The sequence below is a fragment of the Vulpes lagopus genome, chromosome 19, assembly GCF_018345385.1.
Source record: "Vulpes lagopus strain Blue_001 chromosome 19, ASM1834538v1, whole genome shotgun sequence".
NCBI lineage: Eukaryota > Metazoa > Chordata > Mammalia > Carnivora > Canidae > Vulpes > Vulpes lagopus.
This window is the reverse complement of record NC_054842.1, coordinates 24,421,428-24,446,362: the sequence shown is the minus strand read 5'-3', so window position 1 is coordinate 24,446,362 and position 24,935 is coordinate 24,421,428. Positions and strand designations below refer to the sequence as shown.

Here is a 24,935-nt window from a genome sequence, read left to right as displayed (position 1 = left end):
GTGTGCATGTCATGGACATCTTTTGGTCTCTTGGCCATCTTGTGTTCATTTGCCCTGTTCCCCATACTGTATTTACAAGGAGGGGACACACTGCTTTTCTAGTCTCAGACCATAACTCTGGTGGAGCTTGCCCCATTCCTCATAGATTCTAGGAGTAAAGTCTGACTCAGGCTTGGCAACTACAGCTGTATACTCCTCTGACTCAGAAATTGGGGAGACACACAACCACACCAGAGCCAAGGAATCATGAATTTCAGGCATATGTACTTTCTGCTAGATTTGAAAAAGAGATAACACAAATTCTTAGAGCTTTTCTGAGAATTAAATCAACCCAGAGCATGGACCAAAATTCATTTTTTTCTGCTCTTTATCTGAGTTGATTAGGATTTTCTGGATTTTTTTTTTGTCAATTGCTGCAAAAAGTATCCTAACTGGTATAAGATCAACAGCTTCTTCCAGATTAAATGGTCATTTTCTTCAAGGTAAAGATTGACTTTCCCAAACTCCCTTCTGCATAGTGTTTTGCACTTAGATATCTTGTATAATATTAATTGATCCCATTTTGGAAATCAGCTGAATCAATACGATAAACTAAAATTCATGCTAAGTATACTGCAAATTACATAGACTTAGGTTGAACTTTGTCGTGAGTTAAACTTTCACCTATTTATTTGAAATCACACATTCTAAAAATGCAAATGTTAATAGATAAATTTATGGCATTGAAAAAAGCTAAATTACTTCTATTTCTATCCCTCCTATTTTTCCGTTTTATTTCTTTCCTCTTATCAGAACATAAGGAAAACAGGGCTATGTGACTGGTTTGCTCTAGAAGATTCCATGGCATATTCTGTTGGAAGGAACACTGACTCAGAAATGGGAAACTAGACAAACTGTAAGCTCGAGCTGGCCTTTAATACCCTGACAGGTTTGGGCTTGAGTTTCCTCATCCATACTTTGAATATACTAGATTATATCTCTTCTTGGCACTTACCTTGTTAAAAGGAATGTGAACTATCACTCTATGACATGTTTCTGCCCTCTGTCCTTTCAAGGAAATCCTTCTGATGTTGTCAGTAGCCAATCAGAGCTTCTGGTCATGTGATATTGGTAAATGTCATTCTAGCTAAAGTGTAGATTAGGAAAGTATGCTATAATTATGGCTCCTATGGGTATTATGATGATAAAAATTATTTTTCCTAGGTTTTATGCAATATTAAAGTTAGCTCAAGGACCTTGCTCTAACTTCCCAGGTTTATGGACCATAAAATTGGAACTGTGGAATAACTGCGTGAGATGTTCCACAAGGTCCCTTGCTGCCCCCGCTTCCTGTGAAAAGATACAAGGTGACTGACTGCCTAGAGTAAGCTTTGTGTAGTACCTTGTGTAGTCAACATGGGGCCTCTTTCTCCTTGTTCTGTATCCTGCTCTTTTGGTATTGGATTAGTTCTGGTGTCCAGGTTTTCCTGAAGACACTGCCTCCAGAACTGCCCTTAGCACTTGGGGCTTCTTGAGGACATGCTGGTCTGTGAGCTGTTCTAGAACCCCAGGAATATGAGTAGTGGCCTTGAATGGAGAACATATAAGTAGTTCAGACTTCCAACTATAGGTCATGCTAAGGAGTTTGGTCTTTATTCTTCATTCATTTAGTGGATGAATCCTCCTTTCAAGTCATGCAATCAGAAAGGAGTTTGAGGTTTATGGTTGTCTGAGAACAGCTTTCCTCTACTTCATAATTTTATCTAGTGCAGGTCACCTTGCTAACTCTAGGATATAGTAAAGAGATCCCAGGAGTTATAGGTTCAAGCTGTATCTCTGCCACTAGCTAGCAGTGTGACCTTGGACAGGGCATTTTGCTTTTCCTAATTTCAGTTTCTCCAGCTACAGTATAAAATAATCAGAGGATAATTTCTTAGGCATCTTTTATTGCAAGGATCTGTAATTCCACAGCCATATTACATGACAGGAAATCTTGTAAGATACTGGGTCACAGAGCCTGCTTGTAGACTGTGAACTGAAGACCCTATATTCCAAATCTTCCATCTGAGCTCACCAGAGGAAGAGGACACTCTGTATGTTTGCCACATTCAGTATTACCAGCCAGAATAGCTCTTATTCTGACCTAAGTTCTTGAAATTGAAGTGTATGTGTACACTTTCTTTTTCTGATGCTCCCACTGATTCAACTGGAAAAACCCAATAAATAGCTTTGTGGCTAAGTGAAGAAACACTTACTATGAAGTGTCATGTATAAGTCACTAGATGGTCATATGAAGTTTCCAGTGGTCCCTGGTCTTATTCAGGGAGAAGAAAGACAAAAATAGACTTTAGTATTCGTACTGAATTTAATGGAATTTGCATTTCAATGTCAGTCTTTAAATGGTTTGATTCTCATAAACCCTACATTTTATGGAGTGTTTGATGTTACATAATGGTGAAATGAATAGAATTGGGAAATATTTGAACTTCAAATGTACTTGCTGGTGTGCTTTTTTTTTTCTTTAAACCACCTACATACACAAACCTAGGATCAATTATGCAAAGTTTAATTTTTAAAAGTTTTGATAAAGCTGGGCCATTATGTGTGCTCCTTCTCTAGTGAGTTAGCTCTCACGTGGGAATATATTTGAGAAAATGGTTAGTTCACATTTTCAGTCTCATTTGCTCTTTCTCATTTGATCTAGATCAAAGATCAGCAAACTTTTTCTGTAAAAGGCTTGGTAATAAATATTTTAGGCATTGTGAGCCATACCATATATAGTCTCTACCAAAACTACTTAATTCTTCCACGATAGCAGAAAAGCAGCCATAGACCATATATAAATAAATGAGTGTGGCTGTGTTCCAATAAAACATTTTTTCCAAAAATTATGACTGGTTGGTGGGCCAGAGTTTGCAGATTCCTGGTCTAGATAATTAATTAACAAGTGACTCCTCCTTCACCCTGTACCCAAACTAGATCATTTCATACTAGAGAAAGCATTGGAAGATGGGACCTGAATGCCTTCTAATTATGGGATTTCTAATTACTAGACATGATTCCCTGGAAAGTCTCATTGGTGGGGGTCTGATTTCAGTCATTACATTCAGCACTTAATGTGTGTTAGCTAAGTGCTAAGTGTTGTGCCTTATATCTTGTGTAATGCTTTAACTATCAAATCACAGGAACTTCTATAGCTTTAAGAAGTATACAGGTTGAGGTTCCTGGAAGACCGATAGGTTAAGCATCAGTTCTTAGTTTTGGGTCGTTATCTTGGGGTCATGAGATTGAGCTCAGTGTGGAGTCTGCTTGGGATTCTCTCTCCTTCTTCGTCAGCTCCTCATGTCTGTGTTCTGTCTCAAATAAATAAATAAATCTTAAAAAAAAAAAAAAAAAAGAAAAGCATAGGTCACTTTAGTACTCCGATCAATAGGACCATGCTTCTGGTCTGGAGAAGAGGGAGGAAGGAAGGAAAAGAGTCTCTCCAAATGGTCTTAGAAGCAGTCACGTTCTAGAATCATTAAAAACATGACACAGAATTGCACCGTCTTAAAATGGGTAGTGAGATATTAGTACCAAAAATGCTAAGGAAAATAATATTTCAATTTTTGATTCAAGAGGTAGAAGGGAGAGGCGAGTCTATGTAAGAAAGTTTAAAGAGACCCTAGAGTCAAACTAAGTATTAGAAGCCCAGGAGAGTGATAGATATAACCAAGATAATGAGAAATGGAAATCTGTGAGCTCTACAAACCCTGGTCAGCTTCTTTCTTATCCAAGAATTTCTTTTAATGAACTTTTATTTTTGCCAACTCTTGTTTCATAAGGCTTACAGGTGCATTTCCTGGCATCTAACACATGGCTAATAGATGCACAATCATAAAATGTTGACATAGAGAGATCATTTGGGGGTCTATTTGATGACTAAAAAAGTTATAGTTTGCTACTATGTTGACCCATCTGGAATGCTTCATCATGCCTCAAAAATTCTTGTTTTGTGCACTTAAAGTGTGTTCCCTGACCTATATGAATTAACTTTATGATCTTAATTTAATTCATGGATCACAGAATCAAGACTAGAGATTCAGGGTTTTTATCTTAGATTTTACTGAGACTGTTATAGATTCAAATTCTGAATTCAAGTGAGTAAGACACTATCATTTTTCTTTTAAGGAAAAATCAGGAGATTATCATAGTTTGCCACCATGTTTGTGAGAATTGCTTCAAAAGAAAATCTCTGAAATTATCAGTCTTAGATCATTATTTGGTGAATTGATGGGAATAACTCAAGAAATATGGACCAATTGAGAATTGACTATCTCTGAATTGAATCCTTAAGGTCACACTGATTATTAAGGCATGACCCAAAGCTTTAAAAAAAATTAAGTCATTTATTGATTTCAAGTCATTTGATGTCTATGTAACCTTATTTCCTTATTTTTGAAAAAAATAAATAAACCTGAAAATTTCTTTAGGAGTAGTTCATCTTCTGTGTGTGGAAGTTTGCATCATTTTGTAACTGAATATTATGAAAAGAATTTAAAGTTATGTAAAACGGGCATATAGATAGGTGATTTTTTCAATTCTGGCACTATTGATATTTCTGTGTCAGATAATTGTTTGCTGTGGAAGGCTGTCCTGTGTACTGCAGGATGTTTAACAATAGCCCTGATTTCTACCAAAGATGCCAGTAGCATCCACACCCATTTTGGCAACCCAAACTGTCTCCAGACATTGTCAAAATCTCCCCATCAACCAAACCATCACCCTATAACATATAGCATTAAGAAGATGAGGGATTGTATTAATACCATAAGTCTCTTTAATAGTTAAATTTCAGTGTTGATGAAAACTAATTTGTTATTCAGTATTTTTGAGTGGTGCAAGACTTCTAAGGAAGCCATTCATTTAGAAATAAAGGGCTCTCTCCCTATTCCTCCAACTCTTGCATATCATATTATCAATTTGATGGCTGTGGTTTTAATACAAGGATTGTACTTTTGACTCTGTTCTTCACCTGAAGATTGCATGCCCAGTAGCAATGATGGAGTTACATCTCAGAATGGAAAGTAAATGGAGCCTTATCTTGGGACTTCTGTGAATTAGCTGGATCACTTTCAAACCTCCCAGCATACTTTTTGTCTGGATAAATCAGTTTGCTTACTTTTCCTTAAGGTCAAGAATTGTGAATTATTTATCTTCGTCTTCCCAGCTTAGTGGCTGACACAAAATAAATAGATGCTTTAAAATGGAATGAATAGATTAGATCTATTTGTTGGTCTTGTAGACAAGGAGTTGGCATATTTTTTCAACATCTACTGTTCTTCTTTTCTCCTACTTTGTCCTTACATTTTCATTCCTGGCTATTTCTTGCTGGCCTGAATTCTTCATGGATATTCTATTTTATTCCTTCAACTGACTCAAAGGATGGCCAAGATTCTTTTGCTTTGCCTCCTATAAACTGCGAAGAACCAGAACAAAAAAAGCACTAAGGAATTTTAATGTAGGACACTGGGGAATACCAGTGAGAAAAATATTGGATCATTTCACCACCCACTGTCATTATGATAATGCTACTGCTACAAATTTTAAAGGCAAACCTTTTTAAGTTATTATTTTTTTTACTTTTAATTGATTTCTATATTAGAATTCCTATAAACTTGTTTCTCATCTTAAGTAATTTTTAATGTTTTTAATAACTCTAAAATATGGGCCAATTTCCTATAGAACTTGATTATTTTTCAAAATCAATTACCAACATTAAAAAAAACTGGGGGGTTGACAGTCCTTAAGAAAAAAGTGCCTGCAAATTATGTGACACTGATAAAGGCAAATGGCAAAGTCTTTGAAATTGGACAGAACTAGGTATTAATTGTCATGCTGCCTTTTGTAAGTTACAAAGATTTGAGTAAGTTATTTAAACCTATTGCACTTAAGTGCTATTAGCTTTAAAATGGACCAATGTCTACCTCAGAATGTCACTGTGAGAATTAGAGAAGTATAAATTAAATTTGCTCTAGGATGATATTTACATAAAGTAGATCGTTTTAAGTCAATCATAGTCACAATAGATGATCATGACGGGTGGTGATTTTGGAGATGATGGTACTGGTATTAGCTAGACATGGACCGGGCCAAGCCTTTGCAAAATCATGAATTCTCTATGGAACCTTTCTTATTCCTTATTCTAGATCAGGCTTAAATAGTATCTTTCCCTCTTATCCTGTTCCATATGTTGTGCTCTATTGGCTGTCAGTGAAGCCTTGCTAGGCAGCTAAGTGTCTTTCCAGGGAATATTTATATTTTAATAGAGGTATTTTTAAATGTCTTCTATAGGCTCAAGGATATGAATGAAGACAGAGACTAAAGTGACATTACCCTATTGCTCTATCTTTTCCTGATGATTTGTTTTCTCCACTCTGGGATCTCAAAACTGATAATTAGCCTTTGCTGTATAACAGATTTCCCCCCCAAAAGTGAAAACAATAATAGTTTATCATTTCTCATGATTCTTTGAATAAGCTGTGTGGTTCTTCTGTTACAAATGGATTTTGCTAAAGTCACTCATGTAGCTACTATCATGGTCTTGGAACTTGGCTGGGACTGAAATATCCTAAAGAACTTATATCCAATACCTTAACTGAGGAGGAGAGAATGACAGGGTTGTCTAGGTTTCTATTTCTCTTTTCCTCTATCCCTCTCCCTCTACTCCTCTATCTCTATCGCTCTATCTCTCTATCTCATTATTCAGTAGTTCAGCCCTTGCTGTGTTGCATAGAGGCTGGATGCGAAGAGGGCAAATATAGAAGCTACAGAAGTCCAGAAGTCATACACCATCTCTTTTGCCATATTCTATTGGTCACAGGACCAACCCAAATTCAAGGGGGGAGGACGTAAACTCTGTATTTTGATAAGAAGAGAGGCATGTATGAATAAGAATGTGAGGATTTGTTAGGTGCCTATATTTATTCATAATCTACCGCTCTCTGGGAAGCTAATTCCATTTCACCCCACTTTCTACCTTTTGCTCCTCCTGAGTCCCTCTCCATATTTTTTTCTGGCAGGATCAGGGGAACTAATGGTTTCTCAGTTTATAAGGAGTGAGTGGTTATCATCATTCTCTTTAATGCAGTAGGTTTAGTGGAAGGTTCATGGGTTTTAGAGACATACAGACCTGCAAATGCATGCCAGGTCCACCTATTCCTATTGTATGATGCTGAGTAAAGTACATCAGCTCTCTCACATCAGTCTTCTCATCTGCTAACTAAGTAGAGGAGATAAAACCCACCTTAATGGTTAACATGAGATTTATATTAATATAGTTTTCCCACAATGATTAACTGAAACTTAATAGATGTTCAGCAAATGTTAATTCTCTTCCTTTCTGTTTTTACCTCTCCCTCCCAGTTTTTCTGTTATCTTTTTGTGGAAGAGAAATTTTTTTGAAAATTTCTAAACACTACTTATAATAATCTAACACATTTGTTCTAAACTTTCTAATGTTTCTGAAAAATGCTTCAAGATTTATAGAGAATTTTGACTATTCTATTACTATTCTCTTATCCTGATTGCTCTATTCGTTCCTGAATTTGCCATGTTATTGCTACCCTAAACCTTGGCTCACATATTCATCTTGCCTAATAATCCACCTTCATTGCCTGCTCCTAAATCCACATGAAATCCTTTCTTTTCTAGAAGCATTATCTAATGTTTCTGGTGCCTAATATTTAAAACTTTGTGTTTCAATCTTATTTTATGTTCCTAAACCCTTTTCCCATCAGTTTTATGCCCCGTAATGATTTTAGGGGTCTTTTAAAGCACTTATCTCCCCAGCTAGCTACTCCAAATTCCCCACGCTATAACCAGAACTCGCCCATTGGCAATTTTTCAATAACAACATGCTGACTTGAATTCTTTTACAGAATATCCAAAGAAGGATTCTTTTTTTTTTTTCAAAAAAAAAAAAAAAAAGGCTACAGGGTTTTTATTAACATAATCAACCTTATATCTGTACCTCCTTCACTCCCTCTGGAAATCCCTGTCCTTTTTTTTTAAATAAATTTATTTTTTATTGGTGTTCAATTTACCAACATACAGAATAACACCCAGTGCTCATCCCGTCAAGTGCCCCCCACAGTGCCCATCACCCATTCACCCCCACCCCCTGCCCTCCTCCCCTTCCACCACCTGTAGTTCATTTCCCAGAGTTAGGAGTCTTTATGTTCTGTCTCCCTTTCTGATATTTTCCACACATTTCTTCTCCCTTCCCTTATATTCCCTTTCACTATTATTTATATTCCCCAAATGAATGAGAACATACACTGTTTGTCCTTCTCTGATTGACTTACTTCACTCAGCAAAATACCCTCCAGTTCCATCCATGTTGAAGCAAATGGTGGGTATTTGTCGTTTCTAATGGCTGAGTAATATTCCATTGTATACATAAACCACATCTTCTTTATCCATTCATCTTTCGCTGGACACCGAGGCTCCTTCCACAGTTTGGCTATTGTGGACGTTGCTGCTATAAACATCGGGGTGCAGGTGTCCCGGCGTTTCATTGCATCTGAATCTTTGGGGTAAATCCCCAACAGTGCAATTGCTGGGTCGTAGGGCAGGTCTATTTTTAACTCTTTGAGGAACCTCCACACAGTTTTCCAGAGTGGCTGCACCAGTTCACATTCCCACCAACAGTGTAAGAAGGTTCCCTTTTCTCCGCATCCTCTCCAACATTTGTGGTTTCCTGCCTTGTTAATTTTCCCCATTCTCACTGGTGTGAGGTGGTATCTCATTGTGGTTTTGATTTGTATTTCCCTGATGGCAAGTGATGCAGAGCATTTTCTCATGTGCATGTTGGCCATGTCCATGTCTTCCTCTGTGAGATTTCTCTTCATGTCTTTTGCCCATTTCATGATGATTGGATTGTTTGTTTCTTTGGTGTTGAGTTTAATAAGTTCTTTATAGATTTTGGAAACTAGCCCTTTATCTGATATGTCATTTGCAAATATCTTCTCCCATTCTGTAGGTTGTCTTTTAGTTTTGTTGACTGTATCCTTTGCTATGAAAAAGCTTCTTATCTGATGAAGTCCCAATAGTTCATTTTTGCTTTTGTTTCTTTTGCCTTCATGGGTGTTTCTTTTGCCTTCGTGGATCAAAGAAGGATTAAAGACTTATTTCCAGGGCTACTCCATCTATGAAAGATTCCAAAAACTGCATTACTCAATGTTTTGATAAATCTGCATATGTATATACATATATATATACACATATATATATGAGATTATGAGATAATATGTATATATAATAGCATGATTAGGAATAATTGAATAATTGCAATTTTTGAGAGGACAAAATTGAAGAAAACACATAACTTGCTTCATCAAAATTTCCATAAAAGAAATTCTTAACTAACATGTGACTAAGGATTAAAAAAAACATCAATGGGAGAATTCTGCTCATGCCACATTTTAATACTTGTCATATTTAGATATGCAAGGACTCCTTTCTTTAGCGTGTATTGCTAATTTCTTCATTTATTTCCTTTGTAAATACTGTTAGAACTATATCCTAAAAGAGTAAATAATTAGAGGATGTTCCTACCAATCCATTACAGTTTGTATGGCTAGATACCATCTGTTTGCTCTTTCTGCATCTAAAATCTTCCTTCAGTGCATACTTCACTGTAAATCCAAAAGCAAAAGTCAAGTCACAACTTCGTCTTCTAGATTACTCCAATATTTAAGAGTTAAAATTAAGTTGTTTAGCGTGAACCCCAATAAACTGAGCCAAAAGTTTTCTGTGTCCGTTTTCTACTAAGCTGGCAACAGTCAAAACTGAAAGAAGTAGAGTAGGAAGCAGATTGGTATGTTTATTATTTATTATTTCTGATTTATGTACATACAACTCTTTCAGTGAAATTATTAGTGCTCCTTAAGAGGTAATTACCTCAGCCTTGGTTCAGTTATTTAAATTTATCACTGAAAGACACTTCCATGAATTTGAAGAATCACCTATCAAGGCATTTTCCATTTCATTCTTTTTTGAATATTTATTTATTTATTTGAGAGATGGAGAGAGTGCCATGCAAATGTAAGTGGGGTTGGGCATAAGGAGAGGGAGAGATTCTCAAGCACACTCCCTGCTGAACATATAGCCCTATGCGGGCTTGATCTCATGACCCTGAGCTCATGACCTGACCTGAAATCAAGAATCAAGGCTTAAGGAAACTTAACTCACTGAGCCACTCAGGCACCCCAAAGCATTTTCAGTTTCTATATTTTCTGAAAATTTGTTTCCATCAGTATTGTTAAGAAGCATGGATTTTTAAAAAATAGAAATGTTTACTCTTCTGTTTGCCTCTCCTCAGTCAACTGTTTGATGGATATCTTTTCTGATTTTAAAGTTTACGTATTTAATTTTCAAATGTAGGGATCTTTATGATTCAAAATGGCTAGTGGTTTGGTACCTACATAGATCAATAACCAAAAACTTGGATGTGTTTTTAAAAAAAATATTATTAAGAAAAATTTTAATCCAACAAAAGGTAGAAAGGAAATTATAATAAACCCCAAACAGCAATTATTTAGCTGGAGAATATTAGCATTTAAAAGTCAATAAATATAAATTTACTCTAATGTATGTCAAATGAGTAATTCTCTAGTCATTTTGAAATTTGGTATGTTATATAAATGAATTTTATTGCTTTTTATGGCTATTTAAACTAACCTCAATTCTCACACCTCGTATCTATCATAATTGTTAGCATTTTAAAATTTTCTGAATTCTTGGGGTTCCTGGCTGGCTCAGTTGGTAGAGCATGTGACTCTTGTTCTCAGGGTCATGAGTTTAAGTCCCATGTTGGGCATAGAGATTACTTAAATTTTTTTTTCTGAATTCTTAATATTAGTTTATCTTAATCCCTCACTTTATTTCCTATGTTTTGCTGCTTGGACTTCTCGGACTTTTAAAAATTTATTTTAGTTATTTCAGCTTTTCACTCTCAAGGGAAAGCTACTTGTTCCTGTAATAATCCTCTGGCATTATTCTGATTTCTTCTAACTCAATCAGAGGTCTTTTCAAAGGAAATCAAGTTCTGCCATTGAATTCTAAAACAATTCTCCTTTGTCTTTTTAGCCAATTCTTGTATAAAGGCTCCTCCCAAACTTCCCACAATTAGTGACTTAAATTCCTCACACAGAACAATGAAGTGACTATATCAACTACATGAATAAAGAATCTGGTTAAGTAACTAGCAACATTAGTAACTTACTTCCCTCTATCCCTATACTAAGTAATGAGTAGAAAAATAAATAACATAATACATCTTCCAGACTAGAAATTGTGCAAAGCCAAAGCACCTACTGCATTATCCAATACACTTCTCTACTAAGTGTATATTTTTTTTCTAGTTTGAGAAAGCAGAAAGAATAGTACTCTTTTGTTTTGACCCAAGATTACCTATTTAGTAATTTCCATTTTCTCTAAATGATAGAGTTCTTTCATTGACTAAAATCTCATTCCAAAGCTCATTTTTTATAAAACAGACAAAAAGAAATGGGGCTTCCTGACCTAGTGCATTGCCTGGTGACTTTCTTCTATCCCACACTCACCTATTTCTATCCCTATCACACTTCCTCTAAAACCTAGGAATCTAAAAATCCCAATTAAAAGCCATATTTCCTTAGGATGCCTGGGTGGCTCAGTGATTGGGCATCTGCCTTTGGCTCAGGGCATGATCCCAGAGTTCTGGGATCTGCTCCCACATCTGGCTCCCCACAGGGAACCTGCTTCTCCCTCTGCCTTTGTCTCTGCCTCTATCTCTGTATCTCTCATGAAAAAATAAATAAAATCTTAAAAAAATAAAATAAAAGCCAGAGTTCCTCAATGACTGGTTATTTGATAATATTAAAGAATGTGGTTATATATTTATGTGATATATATTGTGATTTATTTTAGAAACTTTTTATTATATATATATGTATGCATATGTATGTATAGGGTAGGTAGATATAGATAGATAGATATGATGCCTCAAATTTGCCTTAAAAGAAAGTGGAGCAGTGGAGTGGCTGAAAGTATATAAGACCATATGTTTATTCATATTGTTGAAGCTAGGTGATGAGTAAACCAGAGATAGGGTTCTATGGAGAAACAGAAGGCATAGGGTATAGGTATAATTCACACACATATATTTCTTTTTTCTGATTTAGATATTCAAGATCAATACTAACCAGAAATCTAACTGCACACTTTTGATTTGTCTTTTCTTTTTTATGTATGTTGTAGCTAATAAAATGTTTACTTCAAGATGTATATAAAATAAACTGAAGATAATTACAGTAGAAGTGGAATAAAACATACATGACTTTATAAAATACAGAATCAAGTTTTATGCACAGCAATCTTTTGAGGATTTCTGTGGAAAATAGACTAAAAAAGTCGAGAGATGAAAACAGTGATGCTTATCTGATAAGCGTAGCATCTAACCACATTCCCACCAATCAATAGATACTCAAATACATAATGTCATACAATTATATAATGGGGAAATATTTTTCTTATTTTGTTCATTAAAAAAATTAATTACCTATCACATACCAGGCTCTATTTTAAGTATTAATGATACAACAGTAAGTCATGAATGTATAAGATCTAAAAATATACACAGTTGCTTTGTAGATGTGTAAGTTTATATCCTGTTAATGATAAAAATTTCTTGCATATGATAATAAAGTGTCATATTCTAACAAGGTGGGTTCAGTGTAACAATTTTATAATAGATGGAAGTAATATGTGTTGAGGAAGGAGTCCTTTTCCAAATTGACAAACTGTTGGGATGAGCCAGCATCACTGAGTATGAAAAACCAGCTCCAGGCTTTGATGTGGTTTAGATTCTCAAATATTAAAAAAAAAAAAAAAAGATTCTCAAATATTGAAAACAATTAGAAGGCCTCAATGTGTTGTGCTCAAAATAAGTTAAAAAAAAAGACCAATACCAAGACACAGTCTGAAAAATATTTTTCTATTGTTTTGAAATAATTATAGATTTACAGGAATTAGCAAGGATAGTAGAAAGAAAAAAGAGGGGTCCCAATTGTTCACAATAGCTACATCTTATATATTACAATATCAAAACCAGGGAATTGACATTGGCACAATGTGTGTATAGATTTATGCCATTTTATCACATGGGTAGTTTTGCGTGACTACCACCATAATCAAGATATATAACTACTTTATCACCACAAATATCTCTCCCTTGCTACCCTTATATAGTCATAGTCACCCCCTACCCTTCACCACCTGTGACCCCTGACTATTGCTAATCTGTCCTTCATCTCTAGCATTTAGAGAATATTACATAAATAGAACTATAGAAACATCTATTTGTAACCTTTTGAGATTAGCTTTTTTCACTGAATATAATATCCAGGAGATCCATCCAAGTTGCTGCATATATCAATAGTTTGCTGTTTATTGCTCAGAGGTATTCCATGATACAGATACACTACGATTTATTTAAACATTCACTGATTGAGGGATATGGCTGGTTCTTGCTTTCAGTTCTTAGCTATTGTGAATAAAATTGCTATGAACAATTGTGCATAGGTCTTTGTGGGACATATACTTTCACTTCTCTGGGATAATTGCCCAGGAATGCAATTGCCAGCTTGTATGGTTAAGTATATATTTAGTCGTTATTTTTGTTTTTCAAGAAACTGCCAAACTTTCAGAGCAACTGTACCATATTACATTTCCATAAGCAATGTGTGAAACATCCAGTCTCTCTACATCTGCACCAGCAATTGGTATTGTCACAGTTTTACACTTTAGCTGTTCTAGTAGGTAGATAATGATATATCATTTTATTCTCCATTTGCTTTTCCCTAATGGCTAGTGATGTTGAACAAACATCTTTTCACATGATTATTTGACATTCTTACATCCTCTTTAGTGAAATGTCTTTCTATGTGTTTACTCATTCTCTAATCAGATTATTTAAATTTCATGATGTCAAATTTTGAGAGTTCTTTACATATTCTCAATATGTAGTCAGTTTTTTGTCAGTGATTTGGAAATATTTTCTCCCAGCCCATAATTTCTACCATAAATGTGCTAATTTGGAAGCTTACATGTACTACTAAAATTCAACAATAACCACAGCAATTGTTTTGAACCAAGCCCAGCAAAAGATTTTTGGAGGAAGGAGAGTTTTTGTCACTAAAATTACTTAAAATGCCTGCGGATGGTGATGAAAAGCTGACCAAAGGTAGTTGATTTATCATTGTTTTCAAATTGTCCGTAGACAGCACTTCTTCATGCTTACCCTTGGTTTACTCTGCTCCTACTACCCTGTCCTGGTATTCTATGGCTCCAAAAGCCTGAGAGATTATCAGGCTTTGTGATACTCTCAGGGTAAGAAAATTCACTGTAGAGGACTGTACAGTATGTCATATGGAAAATCATAAAGTATATAATCCTTAGATGTCTCTTGAAAAAAAATACTTGAAGATGCATTCCAGCCAATAGAAAGGATTCAAAATTATAAATTTAAAAATGTGGAAGTTACAAATTTGTGTCCTTCCTTAACCAGTGTGGACCAGTTATATATTAGTTCAGAAGAATTCTTCAGTTCAAGGAGTAAACCAGGTCCCAGAGCAATTCACTACGTTTTTCTTCTTTCACTTCTAGTCATTTCTATGTATCAGTAAATATTTTGTTCTGATGCACACCCTTGCCTCACAGTTCAGATGTTAATTCTCACTGTGTCAGATCACCATTGAAACACCAACCTGTTGTATCTATTCTGACCCAGTGATCAGTAGTTAAGCTGCAACACTGCTGATGTAGGTCAGGAGATCTAGGAAGCAGCCCTGAGATGGAGATTGCAGAACATTTATTAGGAAATTCTCTTAGGAACAAAGCTAGAATAAAGGATGAGAAGAGAGGACAGAGCAGAAAGGGCAGTTGAGCAGCAGTGCAGCTGCCATAAGATGTTTTGCTGACTCCCAGGTTCACCATTAGCTAAAACCGGTGCCCTTTGAGTTGGGCAGCAGGACCTCCCATTCCATTCCCATATTGACTGGTTATTGAACCCAAGCTGCTCTGGGAAAGGAAATCACTTTGGTCCAGGTCACTCTCCATAGCTGGGAGCATTTCCAGAGTGGTCTGAGGACTGAGGTAAGGGTTCTGGGCAGGCGCACTCCCAGCAACTACAGACTTAGACCTTTCCATTTTGATTAGGCAACTGGGCAATATAGTGCAGCATGCGCTACAACTCTGCTCCAGAATCACTGACTTTTTTCATTTCCCATCACAGAAGCAAGACTTAATTAGTGGCCAAAGACCATTGCAAACTTTTAAAAAATGGTTATATATATATTTAAAATTTATATTTTCCATTTTTTCCCTTAAGTTTTTATTTTAATTTCAGTTTGTTAACATTCAGTGTTGTATTTGTTTCAGAAGTACAATATAGTAATTTAACAGTTCTGTACATTACTCAGTGCTCATCACCCCAAGTGCCCTCCTTAATCCCCATCACCTATTTAACCCATCTCCCTACCCACCTCCCCTCTGGTAACTATCAAATCGTAAAATTAATATATAATTAACTGAGTTAAAAACTTTTTCTTAATTAGGTAAAGTCCCAGTACCACATCCATTGACAGTCCCACATTCATTGACAGATATTTTCCCTTTTGGCCCTCTTTATTTCTAGGATCTGTGATTATCCCTGTGTTAATTATGTTTAAGATTAGTTTACATAATATGAGGTCAGTAGTATTTAAAAAAAAAGTCTAGAACAAAATCAAAGAATAAAATCATCAGAATTTATGGGACACCTGGGTGGCTCAATGTTTGAACGTCTTACCTTTGGCTCAGGGCGTGATCCTGGAGTCCCAGGATGGAGTCCCACATCGGGCTCCCTGCATGGAGCCTGCTTCTCCCTCTGCCTATATCTCTGCCTCTCTCTCTGTATCTCTCATGAATAAATAAATAAAATCTTTAAAACAAATAAAATCATCAGAATTTAAATTATTTCTGGGAGATGGTGTTATGAAAAATATTCACTTCCTGCATTATGCTATTTTACATTTCTAAATTTTGTAAAATGTACATATATTAGTTTTTGAAATTCAAGGAACAAATGTTATTACTATATAATTGCAATTGAGTTAATAAAAAAAATAAATGAAATAAAAATTTGGAAGAAAATGCAGAAAACTCTTAATAATGAAAACAACCAGGCATTCTTTGTTTTTTAAATTTTCTCTGTATTTTCCAAGTGAAACTTCTAATGTCACTTCATTAAAAATGAGTTTTCCTTGCATCACTGATAAATTCTCTATCAAGTTAAAGACTCCTCCTATTGCATGAATATTACAAAGTTTTCTTTAAAACATAAGAATATTTGTTGTTATATTTTTAAAAATTCGTATTTATTGAGGGACACCTGGGTGGCTCAATTGGTTAAACATCCAACTCCTAATATCAGCTCAGGTCTTAATCCCATAGTCATGAGTTCAGGCCCTAGGTTGGGTTGGACAATGGGTGTGGAGCCTCCTTTTTTTTTAATTTTTAAAGATTTTTAAAAGATTTTATGTATTTATCTGAGAGAGTAAGAGGGAGAGAGAGAGAGCACAAACAGAGGAGAGGCAGAGGAAGAGGTAGAAGCAGACTCTCCACTGAGCAGGGAGCCCTACATGGGGCTCAATCATAGGACCCTGGGATCATGACCTGAGCCAACTGAGCCACCTAACCACCCCAACCTTGTTTATTTTTTAAAACAATATATTTTCATTTCCAAAAGTCTGTAAGTTCATTTACTAATTTCTTTTAAAATCAAGAATTATAAAGGACTTAAAAAAAAGATCCACATGATGAAAGTTTGAAATAGATGGAAGGCTTTTTTATGCACATGACTTCTACATTTTGGAATATTTTTGAAAATGTTTTTGCAGAACAAAATCAATTATGAATGTTCCACAAGCATATGAAAAGAATGGGCATTCTATGTTGAATGGTACCATAGGTATATGTTCAGTAATTATAGATAATAAACACAGATAAATAAATAAATAAATAAATTATAGAAATAAATATAGAAAATAAATAATAAATGACTAAATTTTTCTATAATTTTATTTATTGCCACCATGACCTACCAATTTTTAAGACAGTTAATTATTTCTCTGCAATTTTGATTTGTAAGATTTCTTTGTGGTTTTTAACAATTTTCTGTTTTCAGCAGTATATAATTCAGAGCATAAAATTTCATGATTTTTATGGCTTATAATTTTTTAAACAAGAAGGAGCTTTTGTTTTGTTTTTAAGCCATCTTAACCCAGAAGTCTCTGCCTTATTATCTAAATGGAAATACATACATGCTCTAATATAAACCAGTATATTATAAAAATATTTTACAGTATAAAAGAGGGGATGTGAGGGGCAGTGGAAAGGAAATGGAGCCTAAAAGTGGCAACTGGGGAGGTGGATGTTCCAATGTGTATCTCTGGTGATGCAAAGGAAAGAGCAAAATGAGAGAGAAAAAAAAAAACAGCACAAGAAATGATGCCTATCTAGGATATAGATCCATTCTCATTCAACAGCATAACACAGATAAGTGAAAACATCTCATAAGAAGCTACTGCTAGTTGTCCATAATCTATGGTGACGTGGAAAGAATGGAAGATCATTAAGGATTCAAGGATTAAGGATTACCTATTAAGGATTCAGGGAAGATCGTTAAGGATTCAAATATGAATCAGTCCACTCATTTTGAATTTGGGCATGTTACAGTATTTCTATGACCTTTCATTTGCTTTGCAATGAATGGAAAAAATGATGCTTTAAAAGGGGGGATGAAATGAGAACCAAGACAGTGTTCCTAGCCTGATGCCTAGAACATGAGAGGGGCTAAGGGAATATTGCTAATACATAAGGTTTTGTTGAGAAGTCCTAACTCACTGGAGTATAAATGTAAGTTTTAATTTTTTTTCCTGAAAATTATCATTACTTGGTATTGCTCAATAGCTGAAATTGCTTCTTTCATCATATTGGTTATGAACATAGTACCTCCTCTCCTGTGTTGATTATGTGTCGTTTTATAGCACATACATTCCCCTAAACATAAGTCATTTGCCTTTCATGATCTGATGGTGACTTCCAGTTATTTTCTTCCTTTTGTTAGTTCACTACTATTTTCATTTTTTTTTCTGCTTTAGCACTTATGGTTTATCATTTTAATGTCTCTTGTACATAGACCCCAAATTCTCTTGCATCTCTGTATTTTCTCTATATCTATCTGACAAAGCTGCAAACCCAAAAGGACCAACAATATTTTTATTTTGGCCCAGACACAAGTGGCTGTGAACTGCTCGTATAATACCTAAGTTAGGGAGGATGGGAATCCTCTAAATCCTCTGAATCACTCAAATTTATTTTTAGCAGCCTCAAGTGGGGCAAATTCTCCAACAAATCTATCCCTTCCCCTACTGAGCTTGACAGCCCATCCTCTACAACAAATATTTCAAGCATTCCATCTTGTCTTCAAACTACCAGCTCATGCTAATTACCCCTCACCCTTAGCATCTGGCTGCACCTCCAAAGTCAACAAGAAAGAAAGAAACACAGAAAGGGAAAGGAAAAGAAAGTCCAGGGGAGGAGAGAGAAAGGGAGAAGACAAAAGGAATGGAAGAAAAAGGAAGAAAGAATTTCTCAGACAGGAGCTATTTCATCTTCCTGCCATCAAACCTGTATGTCCACCTTCATGTATATGCCACCAATGTCCTCCTTCCTATAAAAGAAAGTGATGGGATGTCTCTTCCACCTAAGTGGATTCTCTAAGGAGAATCACTCAAAGTGAGGTGTGAAGACATTATGGCCTCTCTTTCTTGAACCATTCTTCTCCCTCAGATTCTCTGACACCACAACTATCCTTTCCCTCCTCTTTGTATTTCTCTTTTTCAAAGTCTTTTTAGCCTCATAGTTGTCCTATTATGTTTTGAAGGGCCTAGATTTTTTCCTGTCACTGTCTTGCAAGATAATTTCATAATCTATTAAGTGACAAAGCCATGCAACTTTTCTTTCTAAATATATTTTGAATGTGTCAGCTTTGCTCCACTTCTACCGCTGGAGCCTGTGTTCAACTGACTTAAAATGGCCACCTGAGTGATTCCTAACGACCTCTATTGACTCTTTCTAATCAGTTTCCACACTGTAGTTTAATGTGCAATTTTGAAAATTCAAATTTTCTCATGTCATTTGAACACTTAAAACCTTGCTATGGTTTCATGTGCCAGAACTGTTAATTATCCCCCAGAACTCATCCATTATTAATAGGACCCTCTCCAGCTTTCAACAGAGATTCAACAGGGAACAAGCCTGCATAGCTAGTGACTCTGTCTCCTCACCTCTTTGTAGCTGAGTGTGGCTAATGTGGGATGAGTAAAAGTGATGGGAGTGACCTCTGGCTCCTGTAGGAAGCTTCATGCCCTCTACTTATTTCCTCTTCCTCCTCCCCCACAGGAGCTGCCTTGGACTCCGAGATGGGGGCCACTTGTGAAGGATGGCAGAGCTGCTCCACCACTTTAGATTGCTAAACTCTGCTTGTTATAGGAAAGGGAAAGACCCACAATACAGAAGGAGAGAGAGAGAGTTATTTTCTTATTCAAAGAGTTATTCAACAATACTCTTACCATTGCACTTAGAGTAAAAGGCAAAATTCTTAATGGGGCCTGAGAAGCCCTGGGTGATGGGTGATCTTTCTGTTCTGCCTACCTCTTCATTTCCCCTTTTACTTCTTTTCTTCTCATTCCCTATATGCCAACTCTCCTGGACTTCTTTCAGTTTTTCAGAGATGCTGAACTCTTTTATGCCCAAGGCCCTCACACCTTTCATTTGCTGTCAGCAATGTTCCTCCCTCTGCTACCCCTTGTATTGTCTTATTAACAACTAACTCTTTTCAGATTGTTACCCTAAGTAATTTTTCTTAAGCGATTCATGTCCCCTACCCCCCAATCTGGCCACTACTCCAAAGAATTGAGTCATCTTCTCACAGCTAAGTGATCCGATACCACTTTAATCTTGTCCTTTATTTGTTGTGAAATATTTTTTTCTTAAAAAAAATACAGTACATATATACTATACATGTAAATTGGTTTCCTGGATCCAATTTTTTTTTTAAGATTTTGTTTTTTTATTTGAGAGTAGGAAAAACAGCTAGAGCATGAGTGGGAGGGACAGGGGGAGAGAGAATCTGAAGCAGACTCTGCACTGAGTGTGGAGCCTGATGCGGGGCTCAGTCTCATGACCCTGAGATCATGACCTGAGTTGAAACCAAGAGTCAGATGTTTAACCAACTGCACCGCTCAGGCACCCACTGGATCTAGTTCTAGCGCACATGTATGTGTGTTGATTATGTGTAGTTTTATAATACATATATTCCCCTAAACATAGGTTACTTAGTTTTACATGTGTGTGAACATTATAAATAGGTTGCCTTGTTGTCTGTGTTCTATTTCTTGCTTTACTCATTATTATGTTTTTTGAGATATTTCTCAAAACATATTATTATGTTTTTTGAGATATTTCTGTGCTAACAGGTGGACACTATTTCATTCATTTTCCATTTATTCCCACATATGTCCGCTAATAGAATTTTAATATTCTATGTCATAACTCTACCACAGTTTGTTTATATATTCTTTTGTTTATGGATATTTGGCCTATTTCGGTTATATGCACAAACACATGTCTATGTTACATATATATGTATATATTTATATGTTTGCATATATGTACAAATTACACCTATAGCTGTCATGAATACTTTGTGTATATATATATATATATATATATATATATATTTTTTTTTTTTTTTTAAATAAGTTGCTTCTTAGTCTATTTGTGTTTTCTTTTTTAAGCCAGGAGCCACCAGCCCAGGAGAACTTTAAATTCATTTCTCTGCTTTGGAGATTTTATTTTATTTTTATTTATTTATGTATTTTCAGTGTAAAAAGGTTGGTTTTACTAAAGCACAGGGACAACATCTGTGGGCAGAAAGAGCTGCCTCTGCTTGGGAGATTTTAGATCACAGAGGTAAAATGATTTTCAACCTCAATTATGCACAAGGATTAGATTGTAACTAAAACTTTTCGAGGAAAACTTTTTTTCCTGTTAAAGCCAGGACAGATTTTTGTTTTTTGTTTTTGTTTTATGTTTCCCTTTGAAGGGCCCCTTTTTAAGACTATAAAATTGCTGTTGTTTTCTTTGGAAGAATCTCAGGTCTTAATTTGATTTCTACAGTGAGAAAGGAATGGGTTTATTATCTGTCATAAATCTCTAATCTGGTTCCTTTGGTAGTTAGCATTGTAATTCCACCTGGAGTTTTGATACCAATTGATTTAATATAAGCAGCCTGCTGGCCTTTGTTACCATATTCCTAAAGACATTGTTTTAAACTCTGGCTGTCTTCATATTTAAATATATTTAAATTTACTCCCTGCTGGATTAATGGTTACATTTTCAAATACAGTGTTCAAGAGTTCTGTGTAGACCAAAAAACTTGAACACACAAAAACATGATCTTAACCTTCAACAATACAATGAAATGTGATTGTTCAGTTTCCAAAAAAATGCCCCTTTTGGTGTTGTTCTTTGTTTTTAAATTTGTTTTTAGTGATCCAAGCTTATGATGATGTATCATATTTTATCTTAAACATTCTTTCAAAATAAGAAGCAAAATGTGAACAATTAAAAAAAAACCCATAGAACATCAGATTACATTTTTGTAGGGAATAAAACACCCCATTTTCTGGTCATTAAAAGCATGCCAGAGTGGAGTGGGAATTGGGTATGTTAAAATCTTTGAAAGACTTGGAGTTCAAGCTTAGATGGGCAGGGACAATGCTATGCATTAGTCAAAATTACATTCAAGACCAAACAGTATTCTTGCTAGGTGCTGCGTGTGGGAGGAGTAGGGACTCGAACCAGTCTGGCTTCACATATTGCCTGTACTGCTTACTAGCTCTGTGATCATATTAGACCTTTCAGTTTTCTCGTCTGCAAATGGAGGATAATAATACTAATCTCACCGGATATTTATGAGGATTAATTGAAATAAGAAATAGAATAAGGCCTGGTACACAATAGCTATCAATAATAGTTATATGGCTTCCCCATTCTAGCAACCAAACCACATCATTTTATGAAACAGAGAAATCAAAGAGGCTTTGTAATACTATAGAGATTGGATGATGAAGCTTAGATAAATAATAGTTTTTAATTTTTATATTTCACAGTCACTGTAATATAGATACAATTTACAATTTGTTTAGGATGGTATTGTATGTTGACTGACTGACCAAATAAAGACTAAATGTTTCTTAATGTTGAATAATATTTTTTTTCTCGTGGACAATAGCCCTTTGGGAAGAAAATAAAATAGCTGGAAATCTACCTAATTTTACTGAACTAGAGTTCCATTTGATTAAAGATTTAAATGTCAAAAATAAAAAAGACATAAAGATGTTGGAAGAGAGCAGGCATAAATTTTTTAATATAATTTTTTAGTGAAGGCAATTTGGCTATGTAGCACATAATGTCTAGACACCACAATGGGTAAAACATTAAATCTGACAAAATAAAAATTTAAAATTTGTATACTGGATAAATAAAATTCAAAGTGAAGTAACAAAAGGAGAGCATATATCCTATTGGCAGGATATATGACAAGAAAATGGCAATTGGTACACAAACAGCTCCTACAAATAAATTTAAAAAAAAGCAATGTAACTTTAATATTGGCCAAAATAATATGAATTGACTTTATAAACATAAATACAAATAATGTGCATATTTAGAATGATTTATAAGTTACTTTGATATGAAAAAATATGTAAAGAATTTTTATTGCAAACTTCCATTTATGCAAAGAAAAAATATATAAATGTTAATATAGTATATATATTAGATATATTTCTAGAAAATAGCAAGAAAAAACATTGGGAGCTGAATTAGGGATATGAATATGGAATAGCAGGAAAATGGGAGTAAGTTTTTTGACTTTTGATTCAATGTTTTTCTGAACTTATACTCCTGTATGTTTTACTGTAATTTAAAAAATTAATGCAGTTGAGATGATGACAAAATATATAAGTTGTAAGGACTAAAATTAAATATATGTCATTAGGAGGCAGCAGATAATTTTAAGTGTGGAAAAATGTGTCCTATGTGCATTGAAAAGGAACTGTCAAAACTTGACTTTCTTGGGATGAAATGACGCATTCATTGATTCTTAATGAGTTTTATTTTCCCCCAGACAAAGCCAAAGGAAGATCAAGAGCAGGCACCCACTTTGACTCAGCACGGAAACGGAGTCGAGCTGTCCTTTATCACATCTCTGGGCACCTGCAAAGAAGAGAAAAGAACAAATTGAAAATAAATAACGTAGGTGGTATGTGTGCACATTGTGAATGCGAGAACTTCCCTTGGTGCCAATATTTGATTCACTAAAGAAAAGCTCCAATTACTCATTTATTGGCTTTCCTAGATTTTTTTGCACTTTGGATTGTGCTTTCCTATAAAGAATAAACTAGGAAAGGTCAGCCATCATGAGGCAGTGCTTAATAGAAGTGCTTAATCATTGTGCTATCACAGCACAGAGATCAAAGTATTGCCATAGTCAGTACACTATGGTACAAGGGACGCTGTGAATGGGGACATATTGGTTACATTTTATGAACAAGATGAGGCACTAAGTCAAATTACACATTTGTAGTTTGTTGGTTAAAATTTCTCAAATTTAATTTTAGTTCATCTATTTGCACTTTATTTAATTTTACTCAATGCTGGACCATGAACCAAAGTCATTACTCCTTTTAAAAATTTTCATCGTATATGAAGCAGAGTTGGAAATTTCACACAAAGGAACATTGGAATTGAAATTCTATGCCTTATATCACACAGTTTTGCCAAAAGTTGTACTTTTAGTAAATGACGGTAGGGCTACTTTCTGAAACCTGGTACTTATCTGTCAAAAGCCATAGCAAATAACTGTGCTTTAAAAAGGTATCCTCTGCAGAGTTTTACATGTGAAATCTTACAGGATTTCACACTAATTTTATAACTGGTTCTTAGCACTGAAAGATGTCACTGAGAAACCCAGAACTCTATTTGGTTACCGATATTCAGAGATAATTTTTCAAATGCTGCTAACATCACTAATGTGCATTGTGGAGTCTTCAGAACATACATCTTTTGGGGTGTGTGACTATGGGACATAGATACAAATATTCAGAGTGCTGACTTGCCAATGACATTAGAAAAAGACACATCAAACAAGCAGAGCTATTTTGGAATCCATCTAGGTCCAGAAGTTCTGGGGTTAGGGACACAAGGGATTTTTTGGCATCTTATACTTTTTACATAGGAAGCTCCAGATTACATAATACACATGTGTATATATGCATGCACAGTCATGCCTCAGACATACAGTGTATCCACTTCTCGATAGTGGACAAAGAAAGATTCCTTAACCCAGAAGAGTAGGAGATCTGACAAGAAGTTCTACAAACCTAATTCTGCTTCACGTGATTTCTTTCTCAAAACCAGAAAGGACCATCACCTGTGGCTGGCTCTAGGACCATCATCTGTGCTGGTGCTGCTGACCTGGTAGCCATCACCATTAACAGTCACACACTGCTTAATTTGGCCTTAGTATAAAGATTTTCTGGGGATACCTGTGCCTTGGTGTCACATTGACTTCCTGAGAGCCCAGGGACAGACTTGAAAGAGCACACACCTCTTGATCTATGGATCCTTCCACTGGTTCCTATTTACATCCCCCTTCAGTTACTAAGCCAGCCTTAGTGACATTAAACAAGTTCCAGGAAGAAACAAAGGTAACCACATCTGGGCTTGATTCTATGCAGGTCAACCAACAAAGCACCTAAACA

General features: G+C 35.4%; 1 protein-coding gene across 1 annotated transcript in view; it reads left to right on the top strand.

Annotated features, from left to right (window-relative positions):
* Window positions 1-24,935, top strand: part of KCNH8 (potassium voltage-gated channel subfamily H member 8) — a 367,485-nt gene that overhangs the window by 201,516 nt on the left and 141,034 nt on the right. The window contains exon 4 of the mRNA XM_041734461.1: window positions 23,300-23,427. Within this exon, the coding sequence (XP_041590395.1) occupies window positions 23,300-23,427 (128 nt within the window). The remainder of the gene's footprint in view (window positions 1-23,299; window positions 23,428-24,935) is intronic.